Here is a 24562-nt window from a genome sequence, read left to right as displayed (position 1 = left end):
CTATTTAAGGTGCAGGAACAGCTAGAAATCTTGTCAACTAGGCCACAAAAAATATATTATAAATAGTTTCAAGTACTGTGCCTGCTTCAGGGGCAGCTTGCCAATTTTTATGGTTAAGACAACCATATATTAAAATGTTATCTTTCTGTAGTGCTATATGCAAGAGCCACACCATAAAGTAAAAACTTAATGGCTGTAGATAAGGAAACTGTGAAAATGAGCCAGAAATGACTATGGGTCTGAGAAGAAAAATAAATAAATAAATAAATATTTAGTTACAGTGGTATTCAAATGTTGCTTGCCACTACAAGACGCAAATAATTTTTGGCCAGAAGTCTCAAGTTTTATAATGATGGCATCTCTCTAAACACACATATAAATGGGTCTTAATATAAGGATAAAAACATGTCCCCATCACAAACCATGTCAATGTAGCTACCTTACGAATGGGAAAATTGCTCTGTATTTTGAAACGATATGAAGATGTGAAGGCAGTGGGTAGTTTTACAATTATTATCTTTTTTAAAAAATAAATATTTGGCAACCACAAGCTACAAGGTTATTGTAGTTCAACCTCAATTTTGTTATAAATAAGAACATTCTGTATTTTTATTATAAAACCTCAGTATTTTGTTCTTGAGAGAAAATATAGCTGAGACATACTAGAAGAACTTACAAGTTATTCTTCTTCCCCCTCCATTTTTAAATTACCCTTTGCACCTTAAAAGTCTAGGCTGAAACAGCAAATGTCAATTAAATAAGACTAATGTATTAAAGTAATCAAAGACTAACTCATAAATGCATATGTAATTACTCTGAATCTATTATATGAGGGTAGATATGGGAACATTATAACTTATTTAAATCCTTTTATAAAGCTTATTATTGTGTTCAAGATCAATTACTCTCCATAAGTATCTGCAATAATGTTTACTCAGTGATCGATTGTTCAGGTTTCCTGAGTCCTGGAAGCTTTCTATCCTGTTGACCTGAATTTCACCCTCCTTGCAAAGGATACAGTGAAACGTACAGTAGTCTTTTCATTAAGCATTCTTTCACAGTAGGTCAGGAATTGTGACACAGTTTTGAATCCTCATATATCTTCTTGCTGGGTTTAAAGTATGCAATTTATTTTAAGCAACTGCTCAACAGCTGCATTTCATCCAAAATTCTTCTGTGGCAAGTGAGCAGGTTTTTGTTTTAAAAAGGTTACATTTTAGTTTACTTTTAACTCCATAAAACTGATAATTTGTTATTTGCTTAAGATTAATGAAATAATGAATGACAATGTTCTATTTACATACTACAAAAGTCTTTAAACGAGACGGCTTGAATACAAAAAGTAACTAAGAAATACATCTGAAGATGAAATCCTCAACAAGTGAATATTACAATACAAATTCCTAAAGTCAATATTTGTCTTAGAAATAGTATCAAAACCTACTTTCCTCTATTTTAATATTAGTAGTTTCTGTATCATAGGACAATAGCGGTTTTGAGGTTTTGTTTTGTTTTTTAGTTCAACCATAGATGGGAGATATATAATTACTTAATTGAAGCCCATGTAATTTTTTCACCCTACAAATGGGTTAGTCATACAGGATGGTATAAATTCAGAAAACTCCTTCCCCGTCTGCTCAGCTTAAAAGGTAGAAGTTGTCGGTACACTTTTCTCGTTCAGATCACTGTTCCCAATTTTAACTGCATCATCATGGCATTGATTACTATGACTACTAAAAGTGAAAATTACTTGAAGTTCTGTACTTACAAGAGTTATTCACTTATGTCAGCAACCTTTCATAAGTGACCAGAATGTTCTTTCCTCTTCCTGTAAGTAAGAGCAGCAGCTTTGGTGAATTGCACTGCTATATTAAAAGCAAAACAAAAACCTCCTCGAATTAAAGAGCAGCCTCGTACTCATCGTTCCTCCAGCTCGAGGCTTCAAAGAGGCAAAGCCTTTTACCGAAAATACATAGACACACGCATGCATAGAGTTACATCCCCAGCAAGGGAAATAAACCATTTTCTAATCTAACTCTTTTATGCTAATAGCAACTGCCTTCACCAGAGCCAGGCCTAATGCGCTGCTTTGGGAAACTGCTTTTAGGCAGAAGTAGTGGCGCATGTTCAGAAGTGCAGCAAATGATGCTCTGTAAATAAAAGACAAAGTCCATCTGCTGAACTCAGACCCATCTGGGATATGAGAAATAGGTTCGTGAGAGGAAGGCAAGGTGAATATCACATCTTTCCACAAATTATGCAAGGATTACACATTGCGTGCTAACATTAACACATCTACAGAAACTGATGTTCAGTTAAAAGCTATACATACCCCGCCCCCCCCCCAGCTTAGTGGAAATACTGATCCAAAACAACCAGATAGAGGATTTTTCACCGAGCTCAAGATAACCTCCTGATTGAATTCTGTAACAAGACAGAAGCCTTGCGGAATCTCAGTGGATCTCAGTCTTGCACATAAGAGATCAAACTCCTCCTGTCCACTGCTACGTTCTACTGCTTCAGAGGAAATACAGCACAGATTAGAAGGATGCAACAATTACATACCAGCTCTCATGCATGCCATCAAGTTTGCATGAATTGGAAAAATGCTAGATTCTTGTCTAGAATAAGACGAAAGTAAAGACTGGCAAGCATCTCTTAACAACTGTGTAACAAACCACTCAGCACTGGCACCACTGTCTCACTGTTTTCCATTAATTCAAATCCATTTCTCTGTTTCTCAAAAACCTGATGCAGGTACTCGTGTTCATGCACAACTATAAGAGGCCCTATCATCTCCAAACTATCTGCAGCTATGGAATTTTTACTATTTTTTAATTATTCAGATTTGCTATAACTTCTGTTTAAACAGTACAACCCAACCTACTTTAAGCTTTAGACCAGCTTCTGCTCATTCTGCACATTGGTAGGAACTAGGTCCTAAAGGGAGAGAAGCAACAAGTCCTCCTTACCTTTTAGTGCTGTTCACCACCCACTTTGTTTCTAACCATTGCATCTTCTCCCTTCCAACAGTATAGTTAAACTCATTCTTAAATGCTACAGCATAAAGCTGATGAAATAGGGAATGCAATTTCAATTTGTTCACCTGTAATTGCATGCCACCCAACTAAACAGGTAAGATTTTGTAGCAGATGCAAAATGTTTTCCATGTACAAAAAATTTCACAGCTTACTTTCCTTTCTTCTATGTCTTTCTGAAAACTTGTGGAGCTTGCACCAATCCTCTATGATTAGCTATAGAAGGAAGCTTCCACTTCGAAAGCAGCGTGAATGGTTTAACCATAAGACTTCTGTCTAATAAAGTTTTTGAAAAATGACCTTCTCTCCTGAGTAGCCAAGGGGGAATAGTGCTCTTTTAAGAATATGAAGAAATTAGCTCAAGTAGACATCAAGGCACTATGTCCCACACATCTAATCATCAAATTGTTTTACTTTCCCTAAGATAAAGTCAAAAGAAATTATATTTTTTTCTGATCTTTACCTTCTATCTGCTGGCCAGTATGACAGCTCTGAACTGTATGTCTCTATCTTTAACAGCACCCAAGGGAATAAAACCCTGTAGCATGACAGTCTCTAAGTCCTAACAAGCCCCAAAAGCCTATAAGGCTTTCTTTTGCAAGGAAAAGTGCAAGTGGTTTGCTGAACTTTGAGTGTACAATAATCCAATGTATTCTGCCCTGTGGAGAGAAGACAAGCAGATGGGATTTGACAATGCTAAAGCAAGCTGTGCTGTGTGACCTTTTGCTCTCCCAGACTTTTTATCCTCAGAAATCGTCCTTCAGAAACAAAACAGTTTCTATACAGGATCATACCTGTGCATGCTGCATGACACGCATTCTTGCCCTGTTAGCACTCCAAATCTTTTAAAAAGTAATCATAAGGAGCATTTTACCCACATTCATTATTTTGCTAACTGGGTGACACAGCTATGTGGTTGGGGGAAAATGGGCATTTCTTGGATTTGCTGCATTAAATGAAGTATGTTATTCTTGTTTCACCATCTGAGAACAGAAGAGCAGATTAAAAACCAAATTCATTTGATCACATTCAGGTATGGAAGTAAATCAGAGGCTTAGCATGAGATCTGTTCTAATAAGTGATAATACTTATGTTATGTCTGAAAAGATGTAGCTCTCTTTACTACCACATCCCATGTTTAAAGAATTCTATCATTCAAGTTTACCTGTGTGATTTTTATGAACCAGTGCAATGAAGTGTGTTAATTTATTTTGCTTTTTAAATAATGAAAAAAAAAAAAAAAAAGACTGCTTATTTGTTAGAGCAGTCATGTAAAAATGAAAGGTAATTCATCAATTTAATGAAGTGAATTAATTCCTGATTTAATATTACTGAACACATATCCAGACCAGGGTAAAATCCCAGCATAGCTACTGCCTTACAGCAGTTCTCCATTATCAGGCCACCATTTGCCAGAACTCAGCAGTAGTTTCCTGTTTCTTAGGAGTTTTAGGAGTTCATTTCTTCATGGTATCTGCTTCAAAGAGTGGAAGTGGGCATTCCACCAAATTGGCTGCTTTTCACATTACACAGCAGAAGAAAACAAAAATTCTGATTGGAGCACATGCCAAAAAAATGGTGCATCTGTTACCTGCCTTATATGAAAAACAACAACAAAACACTATCTAACCATACCTTAAGAAGATTTCAGGCCTCCGGGAAACACATAAATTCTGTATTTCCATATGTCAACCCTTCAGCACTGAGAAGGGCCTTATACTTTTATGCTTCCTACAGACTTCACCAGTCTCTCCACAATCTTTCCATTGGTTTAGCTAACCTTGTTCACCCAACAACCTTTTGCAGCGGCAAGGAACTAGAGAAGTGGAGAAGCATTACTGGGGGAAAAAAAAAAAATAAAAAAAAAAAAATCAAGAAGCATGGCAGTGTCTACCAACTGACAGCTGCACAGACTCATTTTGTTTCTTGTCCTAGAAGCCTCATTTTCATTAGCAATACAGGATCTGCACATACCAAAATAAACCCTTGAGCAAAAAACTACATAGGAAAGGATGAAGGTAAAACAATCAAGTTACCAACTTCTGGTAGATGCTCATTCCACAGTTCACAGGCCCGATAACAACAACTGAAAACAGGCTGACACCAATTCTCAGGGAGTCCATCTGCTTGAGTGAAGAGCGCGTGCCACCACAGAGTTTATTCTTTTCTTTCACTCGTGAAAAGAATACTGCATCAAGACAGCATCTCAACCACTCTGATGATGAAAGAAAGGTAATGGCAAGGAGAATTACTGCTATACTTCAAGGCAAAGTAACTGTTCACTCAGCATGGTGTTAAAGCTACATCAAAGGAAAACTTGCACCCAGGTCCACTAAAAAAAGGCACAGGCAAATGTCAACCAGAGAGACCTGGAATAACCCAGATTATGTATAAGTCTAATTACATCTAAGTCACAATAAATAACTCCTACTTGAAGTTGCCATAGAAGTTAACAATGCTCAAATATGAAAAGTATTGCACAGATGGCAGCTCAGAATAAAACAAAACAATGAGAACAAAAACATCAACACAGCCAGGTAAGGATGAATTTGGCTGTTTTTAAAAATAAAAATAAAAAATATATATATTTGACTCCTTCTTTAAGAAGATGGCCAGAGGACACGGGGACAGAAAGAAGAACTGCAGGCACCCACCCAGCCCCTCAGTTCCCTCACTGCCCTTCTACTAATCCTTAAGAAAGGTAATCACAAAGCCTCAAGAGGATGCATATTAATAAGTTTCACAAAGATGATCAGCATTTATAATTTGCTAACCATCCTTCTTAAGGTGCACATTCTCCCCAGCAAAAATTCCTACTCCAAATCATCAGCCTATTCTGAGGCTTCAGGGAAGGAAGAATACAAAGAAGCCTTTTATTCCCTTCTCTCTCAAGCTGAAACTCCCTACTGCAAGTTCATCCAAAAACCCCAGTGGCTTGTTCTTTAGGCAGAACCCTCCTAATCTGCTGCAGCTGAACTACCTCAGCCTATCAAGTAGGAAATCCTTTTATTGCTCTGGCCTATAAGCCTCTTATCTCCCAATTCTGTGAGGCTGAGAAATAGCTGTTCTGCTCATTAATCCTACAATGACTGTCAGAAGGGGATATATACCTTCTCACTCTACTCAAACACAAATAACTAGGTTTCATCAACTTCTTCACTATCTACTTAGTCAAATCTCACTCTACAAGATTTTATGGGAATTGGAGAAGCAGTAGAGAAGCTTCTGCACTTTCATGAAATCTACATAGCTGGTGCTACAAAAATTTTAGAGAACTTGGTTTAATATAAAGTATTGACAATAGTCAATATAAAGTATTGACAATGATACTACCTAAGGCCAGAAAGAGGAAAGAAAGAGGAAATTGACCACCTCTGGAGGTCAATTCTAAAACCATACAAACCCTACCCCACTACCTGCAACATAAATGCAAGCAAATTGCTTATGAAACGAGCATTTCATTTTTTATCAACTAAGTACAATAGTTGTTACAAGTGCTGCATGGATGAGTATGAAGAGTTTCTGCTACAGTTTATGCATATCTAATTAGTTTACCTGTCTTCATTATTATGGAGGTCATGGATGACATGGGTTTAAAGACAGCTCAAAGGGAACAAAAATAACCAGTTGAGTTCTTGGCTTAATTAAAATATCCACTTAGTACTCCCAAGAAATGCTTTTTTTCTCTCCTATATACTTAGGCAAAAGAAATTACTACAATAACATGTACATTTATTTATTTAAGATTGGGATTGATGTCTTCTATGCTAAACAGCACTACAAATATGACAGATTTCACTAGATGTAAAAGTTGTCATGCAATATGTATAATATTTTACATTCATATACCTGGGTGGACAGACACAAGCTTACCTGTGTAATTAAAAAAACAAACAAAAAAACCCTTCCATAGTTTGTGTTGAGAGAAATGTTAAAGTGGCAAACTGCGTTAAGATCACAGATATCTCACATCAGTTGTACCTTTTATTTTAACTATAAATGTCACACTTCATCATGCAGCTGTCAGCTTCTTTTAATGTGCTAAATGCTATCATGTAAGCACAGAACTTGACATGATGTAACACAACAATTAAAATAAAAAACAAGTCAGCTTTGACACCATGTCATTTTTCCATTTGCTGCAAATTAAAAAAAGGGAAATCAAAAGTACAAAAGTAGAAGCTATTTAAGAAAAAAGTTTGCAAAGGAAAAAACAGCAGTTACTATTTCCCTCTCATGTTATGTCACTTTGTTATGTTCAGCCTAAAAAAAAAAGTGTCCACAGCTTTAGTGCAGCTAATTACAAATTGACACCAAAAGACATCAAGAAAGATGTCTGAAGTCTAAAACTTCTCAAAAGATTCTGTTGTAATAAATACACTTCTCATTGTCAGTTCCATAAAAGCTGACATCCACAGAACTAAGCAATTATTTTTCACTTTCTATCCTACCCTTTTTTCAGTTTCTAACCACTGAGGTACTGCTGCAGCATGTTAAAAGAGCTGATGCTTTTCAAACCAGATGCAACAGCTTTTAAGTGATGCCTGAAGCAACTTCTGGTAATAATGGAGAAATGATGAACTCCAGATAATTAATACTGAAATTGGTCATGTATTACAAATTTCATTTGCCATATTTTCATGCCCAGTGCTAAATAAAAGTACCTGAACGTTTCAGAAACTAACTTGTTAAAAAAGGAAAATGTACATCTGGAAAAGTAAATTGTTATTAATAAGATTTTTCCCACTGTAGCATTTCTCTGTTCATTTACATCAAACTCTAAAACCACGTTTAATCTATCAGCAGAAAAAAGAAAGGTTGGGCCCAAGGGAAAGTTAATGGCATCTGTCACAAACACAGAAATGTCACAGGCCTAACGTTTGCTCAGGTCATACCATGACACAAGCAAAATCTCTGGCCCAGGGAAGAAATGATGACAGCGGAGCCAGTTTGCAGACAGGAAGGAATGAGTCAAGCAGAAAGAGGCTAGAGGCCTGTCCTGGGAAGGGCTGATGCAGACATTTGAAAAAAATTTCCTGTAAAACTGTTCTCTTAAAACATTGTATTAACACAAATCCCTTTTTCCCCTTTATGGAAATAAGAGGAAAGAGGAACATGGAAAATCCTGGGAAGTTTTACCCCCAAATACCACATAACTTCAGAACTTTTTTCTGCTGACCTATTTTGACGCATTCCTAAGAATTTTCAGGCCAGTAGCCTTCTAAACTAAGATTAAGAACATTGTCATTTTGAGATTTATGTAAGAGTGCTACTGCACTTGTAAGCCTGTTTTATTTTTTTGAGTATGACAGCAAATTACAGAAAAAAAAAAAGAAACGAAAAAGCTGGTGTTCATGAAAACAAAGACCAAAAGACACACACACAAAAATACACAAGTGAAGTAATACAAAACAACCTTAGACCTGCTTTTAAAAAGACATCTCCCAGTAAACCAACTCCATGAGTAATTTGGACACCAGTGAAGTTGCTAGGAATTTGATCTTTGAAGACCACTCTTTAATTAAAAGCTGAAAATTATTAACACTGACTACACTTGTATATTTCTAAAAATTTAGATTGTATTATACTTGAGTAACGTTTATGCTGAAGCATGTATATATATATATGTACAACTAAATAGTATTTCTGGAGGACTATATACATCTACATGAAGACTTCAAAAAGTGATCAAGATGAAGGCAAAGAAACTGACATCATCATACTTTAGAATGAACACGTAACTTTGAATTCTCTCTTCTATTCTTACAGTTTACCTAGCCCGTCAAATGTTTAAGTGCTATCACAGATATTTGTATACATACAAGGGAAAAAGAAGAGAGGAAAGGTCTTGTTCTTGTGGCCATGGATGTACCCATCTGTGAAAGTTCATACAATTTATTGGTTATATTTAATCCCCCAAAATTCTACTGTACCATCCTGGTACAAAAATAAGTCCACAGGGTCCTTTACATTACAGGCTTTGATAAACAATGATGTAATTGCTTTGCACACCTAGTTGCACACCTAGGACTTCAGATGTGAAGAATTCAAGTTCAGAAACAAAGCAGACAAACTCTTCATTTTCTTCTAATACATATATTTGCTTATGCTTATACTTAATATTGTAAACAGTCTGAGAACTGGGTTCCATGTTGAAATGCTGATAAAATGCAATGGACATCATACCTGCACTTCTAAGGTTAGGGTCTAGGTCTGGCATTTCCTTTGATGCTTCTGGACTCACACTGTAGATAGATGCTCCTGCTTCACTGACAATGCTGCAAAATAAAATGGTAAATAATCAAAAAACATACAACTGAGAATAACACAAATAGAACATTTATCAATGACTTAAGTGAATATTTGGATTTATTTTTTAAAGCGTCATGTTTTTTAAAAAAAATTAAATGTATTAAATGAACTGAATACTTATACAAGAAAGCTAGTACAAAGGGAAAGATCTCCATTTAAGCCAAAACGCCGATCCCTGACCTGCAACATTCACTTTTTCAATTCTGTCTCTTTTATAAATATACACCGTATGTGATACCAACCTCTGTAGTATTCTTATCACAGAGAAAATGCACACAAGAAACAAGTGTTACTAGAAATTAATAGACAAACAAGCTTCCAAAAAACCAAACAAGAGAACAAAAACCTACCAATTTCATTAAAATCACATGGATCTGAAGTTTAATGTCAATTAAACTATTGAATGAATGCAAGTCGTGTACACACACCTTTGTCCTAAGCTAACTGCCTACAATACTCAGGAAAAAAAACACACCTCTATACAGACTGAGCCGCTGAACTGCGGCTCGCTCCTCAGCGAGCATTTAATAACGTCTTCTCCCTGCTCTCACTGCCATCCCCAAAGAAAAACACAGACTCAATGTCTTCAGTAATTTAAACTACGGTTTGTGTATCTACAGCACACCTCAAGCCCATTCAGTAACGATAAACTCACCAATTCAAATCACAGCATATAATTAAAAAATCCTCAAGTGCTCTACTTCCACTCAAGAGAAAACTGCAATCAAATATTTGCAGTCTAAGTTTATTTGCAGCTGTGAAATTTTGACACCAATGAATCAACAGCATATTTCTTCATACAACTTCAACGGAACTTGAATTTCATGGCAACAATTAAGGCATGGTACACGTCTGTGCTGGAGAGGAATACTATCAGTTTCAGAGCTTTTTTTTTTTTTTTTTTTTATTCCACTCTTATAATAACCTTATCTTCACCATAAGAAGGGAAACCATAGCCTTTAAGAAACAGACCTTTCAATAAAATAATATCTTTATTGTTTTTAAATGAGCCTATAAATTTTGCTTTTAAGAACAGTTAGTAGGTCAAATTTAGGAATAAAGAAACTGATACTTAGAAGGCTGTCCCTTTAGAAAATGCTTGAGAATAGCTCAGAGATAAAGCACATTCCCATTCAGTGCTATGAGCATGTTAGCATTAGAAAAGGTAAAATGCAAAGATATAAAAAGTATGAATTTCTTACTGTTGTTGTTAAACTGGTATTTTTTATTTGCTATTTTAGCAGAACTGGAATTTTTGCTGTATACATGCCAGATTTTGTAGTTATTGGTATCTCAAAAAAAAAAAAAAATAACACAACAAACCCAACAACATTTCAGGATTACAAACAGACTGAATCTTTCAATAAATATAGAGAATAAACCCTTGTTCTCTTTAGCGTTCCTGTAACTTCAGAACCATTCAAACAACTGGTTTAACAAAACAGAAAATCACTCAGGCCAGTTGGTCAGCAGGCAGGATGAGGCAAATGGAAGCGAGACTGTTTACATGATCTTTTAAAAAGATCCAGTGTTACGGGCACTCCTCCGATAGAAATGGTATTCGGAACACGGTCCCACAGCAGACAGTAACTGACAGTCACCAGCAAAACCGATTGCAAGACACAGTCATACCATGAAAACGCAACTGCTGAAAAATGAAGATATGTTGACAGAAGCCTTAAACTGATTTTCCTGATGAACTGGTAGCTTGAAGAACAATGCAACAGAATGTATTTCTTAACCTGTTCACACACTATAAAGGCAGCATCTGGCAAGCTCTCCCTTTCTTCATAAAAGAGAAATTGCTTCCAAAAAAACCCCACACATTAGCACATACTACTAACAGCTTTAACTAACTTCTCTTCAATCTCTTTATTCCAACAGGTCCAAAAGCTAACTTCTCATGCAACTTCTAAATTTAATATAGTTTCTATTGACATCGCATTTTTATTTTTAAAAAAATCACATTCACCATTTTGCATCTTTTTTTTTAAACAGTGCCATAATATAAGTTGCATTACTGCATGCACATGCAACATTGCCTGATCCCTCTCACTACCTTGAAAAGTAAAAAAAAAAAAGGGGGGGGGGGGAACACAAAGGAGACTTGGATGGGAACTTTAAGACACTTGACATTTTACATTTTATTCTCATTAATGCTATGCTGATAATTTCCGGAACTGAGGAATGCAGCTATACAAGGATTCTACAGTAGGAAAAGGAAATAATTGTGCCAAATTTTAAAGTAGGTAGCACAAGAACTCCTTGCTAGAATAAGTAAATAAAATTCAGGATGGGAGAGAAACAGTTGAAAAGAGCACATTTCCTTTTCTCAAGTGCAAGAAAATTTATTCACCCGCTGTGGGGGTGGGAGGAAAGGCAAGGGTAAAGCCAAGTAAAAATGTATCTCAAGCAGGAAAAAAAATATAAAAAGCACTTTCAGAAGACACATATGCTGGCTACTTTACAGCCACTCGGAGATGGCTTTGTATACGCACGCAGTTATTCCACAAACTATTTGGCGAAGCAGACTTGAAAAAGAAAGGGGAAGAGTTTCTGCTCACTGAGCCCCATACCGCTGCCCCTAGGACAGCAAAACCCAGACGTTAAATACATTTAAGTCATTACCCAGAGCAAATGTGTAGGGCCCAAACTCCAAAGAAACCATTCTCTGGTTCGTTCAACCATACTCAACTAAGATTTTACAGACCTATTAGTGGCTGTCATGTGGTTTTATTCAGTTTGTTTTTAGCTACAGCGAGGTGGTTACTAATGCAACGCTGGCACATGCAACGCTCAAACATTTAGCTCTGTCACAACGCTATGATTACAAGCAAAATAGGTGTGGGGTTTTTTGTTCACAGCTTTTCTGGATTTTCTTTTTTTGACTGGGCAGGAGACAATTTTTTTTCTTTCAATTCTAATACTCTCTCTCAAAAAAAGTGATGCCATATACTACAACCTACACTAATTTGATGTTGTGAACTGCTCTGCTTTCAAAGAATAAGCACTTTTAATGGCAGAACACATTAAACCAAAACCAAACCTGCTCAAACCAGCGGACTACACAAATTTCCTCTGAACTTCTGTGGTCCACACAGTCCTTCACACACTTTGTTTAATAAAAATAAGGCACAATTTAACAAGAGTTAAATAAGGTCCTCAGAACCCTCATAAACATTGGTAAAATGTATTTAAACAGTAAATAATTACCTAAAAAACTTTTATATTTATAACTTTAAGTTTTTTCTACTTTAACTTTTAAGCCAAATATTGTATTAAAAAACTGCCTACTCTTCTCCCAAGTAAAATTAAAAAATATATATATTTCTAAACATTTCTTAATGAAAGACTCTTGTAGGGACCAAAATAATAGCAGTTAAAATTTTTTGGTAATGTTATTTTTCTATTGTAAGTCAGTATGTAATAGAAAAATAAGCAAGTGATTGTGATAGACTATAACAGATACATGAGCAGATAAGTTTCATAACTTGTTCTCTTAATTAGATTAAAAAAAAAAAAAAAGCAGGTAAAGATTCTTCTCTATCTATAATCTAATCTTTTAAAAGTGCCCGAAAAGAAGCTGCTACACAATATTTCAATTTACTGTCATTGACTGCACAAATAGGCTTGCTGTATAGAAAGTAAATTTTCATGTACTGCAACAGCCTTTTATTTTTGTTAAGACCTTTGAAGTATCATTAAACCACCATTAAATGTATTCCACTAGCACCACCTGGTGGTCCCTCAGCTTCATGCTGGAAACCATGCTAGCTGTATTCTAATGGCTTGAAGTAGCCTTCTAACTACAACAAAGTTATTTTCTTACTCATCTTAACCAAGCACTGTATATTTGATATGGAGAGCTGTTCAAAACATTCGAATTTCTAATCCCTTAATTCTTACAGGAAAAAAAAAAAAAAAGTCTTCCTCAAGAACAAAAATAATCCAGTATCTACTTTTTTTTTTTTAATTCAAAGCTATTACATACCTACAACAACACAGAACAAAGGTAACATTTAACAAGCTTGAGTTATTCAAGTTGTTCAGATGTTGCATAAAACAGCACTTTTTAAAAGTAAGTATTTGCTGAAAACCTTTTCAAAACTATGTGTAAAAAATCTAACATATGTATAAGGAATTACATGTTAGGCCAGAGGGTTTCTACAGTTAAAGATGAATACAGCTGACATCTTCATAAACTTTACCAATACTTCAGACTATTTTATTACATTGAAGTCACTTCCCCACAATCAAATGCAACACCAGATTAATGGCCAGCAGACAAAAAAGTAACTTCATACAACTTGACATGACTTGCTGTTTCTACAATCTCCAAAACACTGATTTGTGACTGAAAGCCTTTAAAATAACATTTTTAGAAATGAGAATAGCACAAAGAAGTGACCAATGTCACTACTTGGAAGAAAGTCGTGGTCATTCTAAAAGCAAAGGGTATGCCCATCTCAAAATGGGCCCAGATTTTCCCATTTGGTTATATAATGAGGATTTGCAACAAAATAGAGCTTCCCTCAGTCGTCATTTAATGGTTAACTCATCTAACCAAAGGTGTTTTGTGTATGCGTGTATTTTTGTTTTGTTTTTAAATCAGCTTAACTAGTAAATTTAATCTTCATAACCCTGTGGCATCAAAAGCTGGAGGCTCCAACTGAGGGCAGAAACACCGAAAGCTCAAAAGATTATTCAGTGTTACTTATTCAAATAATTGGTTTAAGAATTACAGGAAGTAAAGAAATAAAATAACCAAGACATTTGCTAGAAAAGTACAGTACATTTGGAGGCTGGCATAGAATGCTACAAGTTTTAATTAGGTTCATAGACTGATTAAAAGCAAACTGAGGAGACCCAGGGAAGACTTGAATGACTACAGGTTCAAAAGACAATTGGGCTGTTTCTTCAATGAAAAATCTATTGCGTCTTGCTAAAAACACAAGTCACAAGTAGCTCCAAAAGAGCTCTGAAGTAAAAATGGTTGAAGATCTAGGGAAGTGCTGGAGACACAGTGTATCTATGTCTGTTCTTATACAGTGTACCCATTCCTGGCTCATGACCAAAACCAGGCAGGGGAGGTCAAAGAAATGCTTCCTATGAAACACTAATCCCCTTTTTGCCCTTTTGGCTTGTGGATCACGTTCTTCTCAGACTGAAGAGGACACTTGGCCATGGGACAGCCCACCCAGATCCTCCTTGTCACCACTGCGGGTTTCTTGCCATCCCACACAGATCTGCCTGCCCACGATGGCAGGTCCCTGACTAGGAGCTGCAGTCCCAAGCCAACTGAGCAAGATGCTGTCACTTACTCAGCACCTCGCTACAGGAACAATAGGACACCAGACCTGACAGACCCTGGATCTGACACAGCACAGCCTTTTTATTTTTTATTTTTTAATTCCCACCTCCTCTTATGAGGAATATATGTCATGAAAATGCAAGATAATAAGGTTCTGGTATACACTCAATAATGTATTCTAAGAGTAAAAAGCCCCAAAAGATTTTAAAAAGCTTGTCATTCTGACAGATGAGATTAAACTCAGAATCTGGTCTTTCCCCCATGCCCAGAGACATCTCTGGGCATGTAGTGGGATGGCAAAGGAAGATGTTTGGATTATGAAAAAACATACTAGATAGCAATCATTATTCAACAGAATCAAGTCAAGAAACAGACAATTCATTTGTGCTTTTAAATAACCCAAAGATTTATCTTTGATTTTTAACAATATATAGAACTCAGGAGATATTCCAGTATTAAATATAATTTACAATGACAAAGTATACTGTTGGATACGAAAGGGATTTTTATCTAATTTCCATTATTTAATTCAAAACTTTCAGTCACTACACACCACACAAATTTGGTTTATATGGAAAATCAGCCTTCAAAATCAGTCACACAAGACAAGAGGTGCTATAGTCTTCTTTTCGAAAATAGAACAGAAACGTTCAGAGTGACTGCCAATCAATCAGATCTGGGGAGGGAGGGAAGACAAGTTTTAAAGAACAGGTCCCATTCAGGAGCTCCCAAGCACACAAGAAGCTAGGCACACAAGGTGCCTTCAGACAGCCCATCAAATTATAAGCGGTGACACAGACAGTACATTGTTCCTCAGCCACATTCTGCAAATCCCCATAGAAAATATTTGGTGAAACTGCTTACAAGTGTTTTGAATTAACAACCAAGTCTGTAAATGTTTCTACCTTTGATGAAAGATTCAGTCAGTATTTTGCAAAATTTACCAGAAATTACAGTACGCAAAGAAGAAAGTAACCTCATCCTGACCAACTCATAATGTACTTTTTTTAGAGTAAAAATGATTAAACTGTCTCAAATCAGGACTGCCACGCAGCAAATTCAAACACAGAACAATGTCTTTCAGTCAGTCACAAACACTATTTTTGAAAGAGCGTGCTGACCTACAGCAGGGGTGACAAGCAGCTGGTAAAGCAGCTTCTGAAGTGCCAGAATTTCAAGGCAATCATCAAAGTAATTAGGTAAACTTAACCTATTTCTCTCCTGTTCAGTCACAAATGGTATTTAGCACCAGAGCAGCTTGATGGCTTTTTCTGGTAGGCACCATAGATTTTCAGAACCTACTGAACAGAACAGAATGAGGCTGTTTTGTACCAGTGTTCAGCAAGGTCATTTAATCAGGTTGTACCATTGCTTCAAACCATTAGAAGTTGCATGTCTCTTAAAACAACACTAAGTCTAAGAAGGTTTATGACTTTCCATTTTCCCAGTATGCTTACACTGAACTAAACTTCACTACATAATTGCAATGCATGCTAAAAAATAATATGTAAAAATAAATAATAATAAAATTATTTAGTAAATACGGTATTCTAACATCAGATAAAATGCAAGAATTCCCCAATGTGTCTGTTTCCTATGAAATGAAAAAGGAATACAAGAATCAAAGCCAGTTTAAGTATCCAGTTTGGCTGCAGACCTGCAGCTAGATCTCTAAGAACAAGTGAAATGTATGACAAATATTTGAAAATTAGGAAATATATTCAGAAATACAGTTACTGAAATCTTTACCTTCAAGTATTGCCCACTTCCTTGCATGCTGGGAAATACTGAACCCCATTTTAGACCTCCACTGCTTGGGAAGTATACAAGAGGACGGTGTATCAATTTCATATGCTAAGAACATTTTGCATGTACTCAAACACAAAAAGACATTTCAAGCATAAGAACAACTACACTGAGCCACACAACCTGACTGCCTCCTTGTGAGGCACTAAATAGGTTTCAAAAATATGCAAGAAGCAACTGGATGAAACTAATTACAATCAGAAAACTTCAAAATTTTCTCATTTCAGCTCCTCAGCTACTGCCATTCCTCTCCCCAAAACCCAGTGGTGTGAAATTTCCAAACAGTACAACAATTCATATACTTTACCAGTAGAATGAAATAGCTTTCAGAATTACTGCAAGATATAACAATGAGTTACCATGCTTTCATTTCTTCTATATTAGCTATAACTCTGTGAGCTCCTAAATCAAACAAAAAACTTACCACACTAAACTAATAAAACTAACTGTATAGCTATGGCCTGCAACCCTTTATTCATTTGTCTATGAACTATGCCCTCAGCACATCTCTGTGAAGGAAAGAATGATCATATATCTGTCTTCATCTTGTCTGAAAACGATGACATTTTTCAGTAAGAAAAGGGTCCAAATGGCAGGTGTCAAAGAGCTTTAGCTTCACACGTGGTGCTAGGAGGCAGAAAAAACAACAGCAGCGTGTGGCCATGTCAGAGCTGTACAGAAGCTGCCGTACAAGTGCATGTTTGAAAAGAGCAAACCTCATAGCCTGTTAAATCAATCTAGTGCCAGATGCTGTTATCTGAACAAAACTGGTGCTGCGGATTCATCCCCAGAAGAAATACATGTCCCATGCCTGTAGTGAAAAGTGAAAGACCTAGTGTGGCACGTCTTGAGACTGAAGGTGACAGTTACCTGTGACTGCCCCCACCGTTTCTACTGATGGTTTCAGAAAACAGATCCTGTCATTGCTCATAAAGCAGTTGGAGTGGAAGCTCCTTTCTGCTCTTGCAGAGGACTTCAAAATCTGAACTGCATGTCCAAAATCTACTTCCAAGTTAACCATGCAACTAAAAAGCAGTTGGTTCATTTACTTTGAACAGTGTAGTACAGTAGGAACTTGAGAGCGAGAATGAACTACTGCTCTTCTCCGTGTTGGAGCAGTGCTATGGAAAGGAATCATGGCAATGTGCATAATATTACAGGTTACCATATTACCTTAATAGAAGAAAACAAGTTTAAAAATAAAAAGTATATTTCATGCGATTACAAAACAGTAGTACTGAAGTACATCCAAAAAGAATTAATAGTAATTAAATACATCCACAACAATTAAAAAGTTACCTATCTATAGGCAATTAACATTAATGTTAGAACAAAGGAAGGACAGTAAAAAAGGCTTCAGGATTGACACAGGAAATCAAAGTGCAGGAGTCTACATATAAAAACAAAATAGACTTGAAAACTGGTTGTTCTTTGTGAGTACACTTCATAATTTCAAGACCACTCCTGCCAACGCTCAGTTTTACACAACTAAATTATCTCAATGACCTCAAGTCACATATACAATACCAAAAAATACAGCCAAATACTGGCAAGATTTTACCTAACCTCTTTTCACCCTGGGGGACAAGTGAGTCAAAGAGGCACAACTGATTTTCGCAGGCATGCCTTCAAAAAGAAGAAAAACACTAGGTGATGTGAAATGCTTGTGTTTGATACATTCATAGACACTCTTGAAACAAAACTGCCCAGATGTGTATGTTACAAATATTGCAGGCTGCAAAAAAGATTACCCCCCCAAAAAGCCTCGCAAAACGGCCCCAAACCGAAGAGCAGAACAAGCATCCTTAGCCCATGCAGCTCTTGCAAGCTCCGTGAAGCCAACGGGCTCAGCAGCACCGCAAGCCGCGGCAGAGCACAGGCAGCTGCAGGTCACCGAGCAGGAGGCCGTCACCACAGCGGTCCTGCCAGCAGCCCCAGCTCGGCTCAGCCGAGCGGAAACCCCTGCAGTGGCAGCACGTGGGGAAAGCTGGGGTCTCATCCGGTCCTCCTCCAGCTGAGCAGGATCTGGCAGAGTCGAGACGCAGCCTATTCAGGTTGGAGCATTGTAAAAGTCACAAGGTTTTGGAGAACAGAAAAAAAAGACTGAATTTATTATTTTTTAAAATAGACTCCTGCCAGTACAATAGTACTTAACACTACTATTTATATTTTGTGTTGTCACCAATCTTTAGTAACTGGGGAAATTGATGTCTGCCTAAAAGTCTGCCTAGTTTTTCAACTATAACATTTCCCTATTGCCAGCACCATCCTATTCATGAAGCCATTCTGCTGTGGGGCACCAGACATTTAAGACACAGACACATTAAGGAGAGCCCACCAGTTTCTGTAGTGAACACAGACCTCTCAACCATCTCATTTGTCAGCAAACTTCATAAAGCATTCAGATTTATTACAAAAATTGTACCAAGAAGCATTACATGCTAACAGCCTACTTGAAGTTATCTAGAAAAGCTACAAGAACATGCTACTCCATTGCTATAATTGCTGGAAGGAATCATTTTTATTTGGGAAACGGGCAACACAAAAGCAGCAAGCTGTTTGGCTACAAAGCAGTTCATTAGGCCAGACCAAAGGCTAGAGTTTAAGGTCAGGTTAACTCTCCCAGAGACTTTGTCCACATAGTGGACCATAAGTGGACAAGACCACAACATATGGAGCAAAATGCCTCTTGGAGGACGGCACCTCCAGCAATTGTCGTTTTCTTCAGTGCTCATTCAAAGCACTTTGGAGGAAGGCCAGCTGGAGTTTTGGTGCAGATTTCACTGCCTTGATTCACACAAAACCCTGACCTGGACAGGCCAAGGAGGAACAGACTGACGAGGGGAAGCTATAGGGTGAGAGCAATGCAATGCAGCCTGCCTAGAGAGAGGAAACAACATTCCCCACTGCTCCTCCTCCCTGCTCCCTCCCCTGGTAAGGACAAGGCTGTATCTGACAATATTATCTAAAATATTTCCAAACTACAGACACTTTCTGGCACAGCACACTGAGCTCTGAAGCATCCAGGTTTTCCACATAGCAAAAATCAAAATAAATTAAGAATTTGGGAATCACAATGGTTGCTGGCAGGAAAACATCTTTGAGGTATTATATCATAAGGAAACGTGTGACTGCGTTTTCCTACAAGTGATGTTTCTCTCACTTTTCTTTGATTGGAATTCATCTTAAAAAAAAGCTGGCTGCTCTAGCTCACAGCAGATATGCGTCTTGTGTTTATTCTCTAACTCAACACACTTGAGACAAATGTTACATAGAGTAAATGGTGCTTTAAGCAGAGCTTGTTAAAATTATATGCTGCTCTCTCAAGTAATTTCTGCAAATTCAATCGTCACGATATTCTTACAATTTTTAAAGTCCTCTTTTTTTTAAATACAGGAAAAAAATTAGCTTTCACAATTTCCTCTAGTTTATGAATATTTCAAAGCTGACGCTGATAAAAAAAGAAGTGTTCCATTCTGTCCATCAAAGACATTGTTTTGGTTCATTGGAAGAAAGACTGGAAATAGAGGTGCTAGATTAGTGCTCCGAGCAAAACCTATTATTATTCACCTATAAAGGAACTATAGCATTATAGTATTAAAAAAGAGTACAGCATACAGAAAAAAAATCAAGAAAGATACCAACATTAAAAAAAAACTTTTAAAACCAAGATGTTCACAGATTAAAAGTAACAATTCTTTAAATTTACTTTTCTCAGCCACAGATTTAAAGGTAAGAACATCTGAGTATCTGTAGAGCAACAATTATAATTAATGTCTTGTTATTAAGTTACAAATTTTTCTTCTTTAGTGCCTCCAGAGTTCTTCCATGTCTTCTCTAGTCTCTTCCTCATCATCATTTTAAGTATTGTTATTTTACTGCTATCATATGTAACCACTGGGCATCTACAGCAAGAGATGTTAATCTGAACTGAATGCATCACCAAATGAATGAGCTAAACATTAAATGGTTAAAGGATAGACAACAGCACATCTAAAACACTTGATACCTTCACATTTGTGTTACAGAGGCAACCTCAGTGGGAAAAAAACAAAAACAAAACAAAACAAAAAAATTACCAAATCCTCACAAACCTGAAATAGATTCATGAAATTCACATTTTTACAGAAAACAAATTCCTTTAGTAAGGCTCAAACCAAAGGAAAAAAACTGACAAAACGAAATAACAAATTAGTAAAGTAAAAGTTCGGTCAGGTTGTGCTATCCTTGTTTTCTCCCTTCCTTTAAAAGGGAATAATTTGTTCCCTCAGGTTGTGACAGATCCACACTGGAGACCTTCCATGAGTAATATCACTAGAACTGGCACAAACATATGCTGAAACATATGCTGAAAGACCACTTCATTTAAAATATGTTTTTCATCCAGTTACAAACACTTAAAAAAAAAATCTTCTGGACTGAAATTTCTTATGCTTCATTTCCAACCAATTACTTTTAAACTGGAAAAAAAAAAATCACCTAAAAAAATAGTGAGTCATTCTTCTCTTCAGTTATCCAAATACGAAGCACAGGATAAGATGGCATTCTAGCTTTTGAAGAGAGATCCCTTACATCTGAATCATAAAAACAGCTAAATTATTTTTATGTCCTGCTTTTTACACCACAATTTGAAAGTGTTTCTCCACTTAAAGATATCTTCTACAGTAACTGGACAGTCAATCACCTGTAGTTCTAGCAATAAAAAATAAATAAATAAAATAATGTAGAGCTTCATTAACACATGTATACATGTTATGTGTATGAATGTACAGCTGTACTTATTTTTTGTAATAAAAAGCTGTACTTATGACTACAGCTACAAATATTTCACAGGAAAAAAAACGTGGAACATCTTTTAACCATGTTAACCCTCTTTGAGACCCATTTTTTTATACGGGGAATTGTCTTAAAAAGCCTTGAGGGCCTGTGGGTCACAATTACACAGTTCTAAGCAAATACACCAATGAAAATAAAATGGTTAATTCATCCTTTTCAAATACAGCTACTGCATTGCTTTCTCTGACAGATGAAACTTTCATGCCAGGAAGCTCGTAATCAGCTTTTACTTGGAAGGCAAAAAAAATATATAAAAAATAAATCCAACAAGAGCCCAAACCCAAAGCTCTAAAAAAAATATAACCACAAAATAAAAAACATGCAAAAAAACACATTACTGATGTCTTCCTTCCCCCATTTGAATCTTTGTTCTCTCCCCCCATCACACAAATCACCTCAAAGTAAGAACAAATTCTTTCAGAGCTTTTCTGCCAGGTTACATCTGGACTTCAAGAAAGAAAAGTAAACTGAAACTTCACGGAAAAGTCTTTGCAAAAGCATTATAAAGGAAGAGAACACGACCAGAACCCACACCTGTAAATACCCACAGAGTCTACTCCAACTTCTGTGGCTGCCATTAGGTTCTTATGTCTGGATCCAGCAAGATGAACAAGCAATGAAGAAAAAAGGTCTTGGGGTGATTCTTTCCATTTTTGGTAAAACTACTGAATGCCAGGGAATCACAGTAGTTGAAAGGCACCTCAGGAGACTGGTGAGCATAACATCCTTGCCCAAAACAGGGTTAGCTGCAGCAGCTTGCTCAGGGCTACCTCCAGTCAGGTTTTGAGCACCTCCATGAACATAGACTCCAAGCCTATTACATATTAAAGAAGAGCACCTGGACCCTCCATAGGTGAGAACCAAGGTTTGGGTAAAATGAGATTCAGAGCTTCTTCATGGCAGTAAAAGCACTCAGCATCATGTATGCCTTTCACAGAGTACACATCTGCCCCAGCACAGTCTGACAAACAAGCAGAGATTTAAAAAGTCAACCAGTTAGTAAACAAGTTTGTTGTTTACAAACAGTGCTACAATAGAAAATAATAATTGAGAAAGTGGGCTTTCTCAAATGTTGTAAGCAAAAACAAAGCCTGAAATTGTTCAGAAGTGAACGGAAATATTTGCAGTGCTGTTTCTTGCAGTAACAGAGTAAGCCCGCTTAATTTCAAGTGTCTGATGTTAAGCTGTTAAGACTCTTCTTGCAGATAACCAACAGCTGTTAGTTAAAAATGAAGATTTGGAGATGAGGCGTGTAGAAGAAGAGGCAATCCAATATTAAAACAGCAGTTGTCCAGACGAAGACAAGAGCTTATCTGAGAGACTGCACGGCAGTGCAGCAGCGCAGAGCCCGGAGGCGCTCTGGCCGCAGGAGGTTATGGAGAACATATGGCAGAGAGGAGCACGCAGCACCCTGCAATGCAGCACAGCATCTCCTGCCCTTGGGCACTGGCTCAGCTCTGCTGGTTAGCATGGCAGGTGGCGGAGCCAAGCCCCATCCTGCCCCTGCTCGACAGACCAGAGTGATCGCTGTCATCAGCGGCCCTCGGCCTGAAGGGTGTGAAGCTGTGTTCGCCCACCAGCATCGTCACGCAACGCAACATGGACAGGATCTGCACTGGACCATCCCAGGGTTTTCCCCAGGCAGGATGCTATGAGGCTGGGAGTGTCTCTGACACTCTCTGCAGAAATTATTAATACCTCACACCAGAGAGTCCTGGATTTGGGTTTAATCAGACCCTGAGAACCAGAACAAACATTTCACAAGGACTAGGTCTGAATTTCCCCTGAAGGTCCGAAGGGCTCGCAACATCACCATCACCACAAGCACGATGTGATTTATGTAATTTAATTATGTCAAATGTAACTTAGTAAAGAAGAAATCCCAAACTGACGTTTTGTCATAAAATCCAACGGAAGCTTACTTACATATACTTCATAAATAACAAGTAGATACGAACTTAAACCATACCCTCAGGTTCTATTGAAATTTTGAAGTGAGACATAGTTTCAGCTTATACTGAGTACAAAAATCAGTATTTAAGACTACATAAAGACAATTTACATAAGTAAAGCCTCTCACCCAAATTGTACCATATGAATTATAAATTTTAGTTTATCATAATCTAGTATTAAGCAAAATTAGATTTTTCCCATAATGCTGTTGCTTCTATTCAACAACAAAGTAATCAATTTTGCACCTACCGCATCGCAAAGAAAATATTTTTACATTATAATCAGCATTCAATTTGCATTTTTAATTTATAAAAAGCTAGAAGAAATTCCCTACAGACCACAAAACTTAGAAGAACGTGCTCTGAATTAGATGTTGCCAGTTTCTTCTCTTTGCTTAACAATGTTAAGTTTCTTCCCTTTACTTAGCAGTGGAACAACCCTTTATTTAAAATCCTGATTCCAGCAGAGAACATTACTCCTGTCAGACGTCAACCCATAGTAGCAGCTTTACGAAAAGAAGCCAGTGAGGGGAAAAATAATTTCCTCCGACTTGCTCTGCTAATAAGGCCCAGCAGGGTTGCCACTCCCATGAGCGGTCTTCCCCAGAAGCTCCAGAAGCCATCAGACACCTCAGGTAAGATGGCAGGAAGGCCCAGAGAGCAGTGGGAAGATGAGGAGACCAGCTAGGGCTGAAGACCCACTCCTGAGCAGAGCAGGGAAACAGCAGCAACAGGCACACTGATGGCCTTGCACATCTCTTCTAAAGGAACAAAGCAACCATCCCCTTAAAAGCCTTTGTTGCTGTTGTTACTTGAAGAAACAGGATATATTAAAAGGATCCTATATCAAGATTTCAAAATTATTTCATTTTAAAACATTCAAATTGACAATGTCTCTTTCTATCAACTTCTATAGCAGATTAGATTTAACATTTTCTTCAGACTGAGAATCACTGAGAAGTAATGCAGGAATATCCACTTTGACTTACTTAAAAACTAACCTCTAAAAACAACTTTACTATAACATGACAAATAACTTTGAGCTGCGATTTTACACTATGAGGGAAAATCCAACCAGGAACAAGTAATCACTGATTTTAATGAAAGCCTGCTTCGGAAGAATATTTACAGTACAACATCACAATAGTGACAAGAGAATCATCCGGGGAAGCCGTATGTCTGAATTGTTTCCCTGAAACGTTTCTGTCAAGTTCAAATGTCAGAATGTATTTTATCCAACTGTTACTGCCAGTATACTCCAATAGAAGAACTTAACAGGCGCAGGCATGTTCCCTTAGCTGCCAAAT

General features: G+C 37.1%; 1 protein-coding gene across 3 annotated transcripts in view; it reads right to left on the bottom strand.

Annotated features, from left to right (window-relative positions):
• The window catches only part of SRBD1 (S1 RNA binding domain 1), a 126223-nt gene that overhangs the window by 56680 nt on the left and 44981 nt on the right, over nucleotides 1-24562 (bottom strand). For all 3 annotated transcript variants that reach the window (XM_035321836.1, XM_035321835.1, XM_035321837.1), the window contains exon 16: nucleotides 9225-9316. In XM_035321836.1, coding sequence (XP_035177727.1) covers nucleotides 9225-9316 — 92 coding nt within the window. The remainder of the gene's footprint in view (nucleotides 1-9224; nucleotides 9317-24562) is intronic.

Source organism: Oxyura jamaicensis, chromosome 3 (genome assembly GCF_011077185.1).
Source record: "Oxyura jamaicensis isolate SHBP4307 breed ruddy duck chromosome 3, BPBGC_Ojam_1.0, whole genome shotgun sequence".
In the NCBI taxonomy this organism is placed as follows: Eukaryota; Metazoa; Chordata; class Aves; order Anseriformes; family Anatidae; genus Oxyura; species Oxyura jamaicensis.
This window is presented reverse-complemented; position numbering and strand designations above follow the sequence as displayed.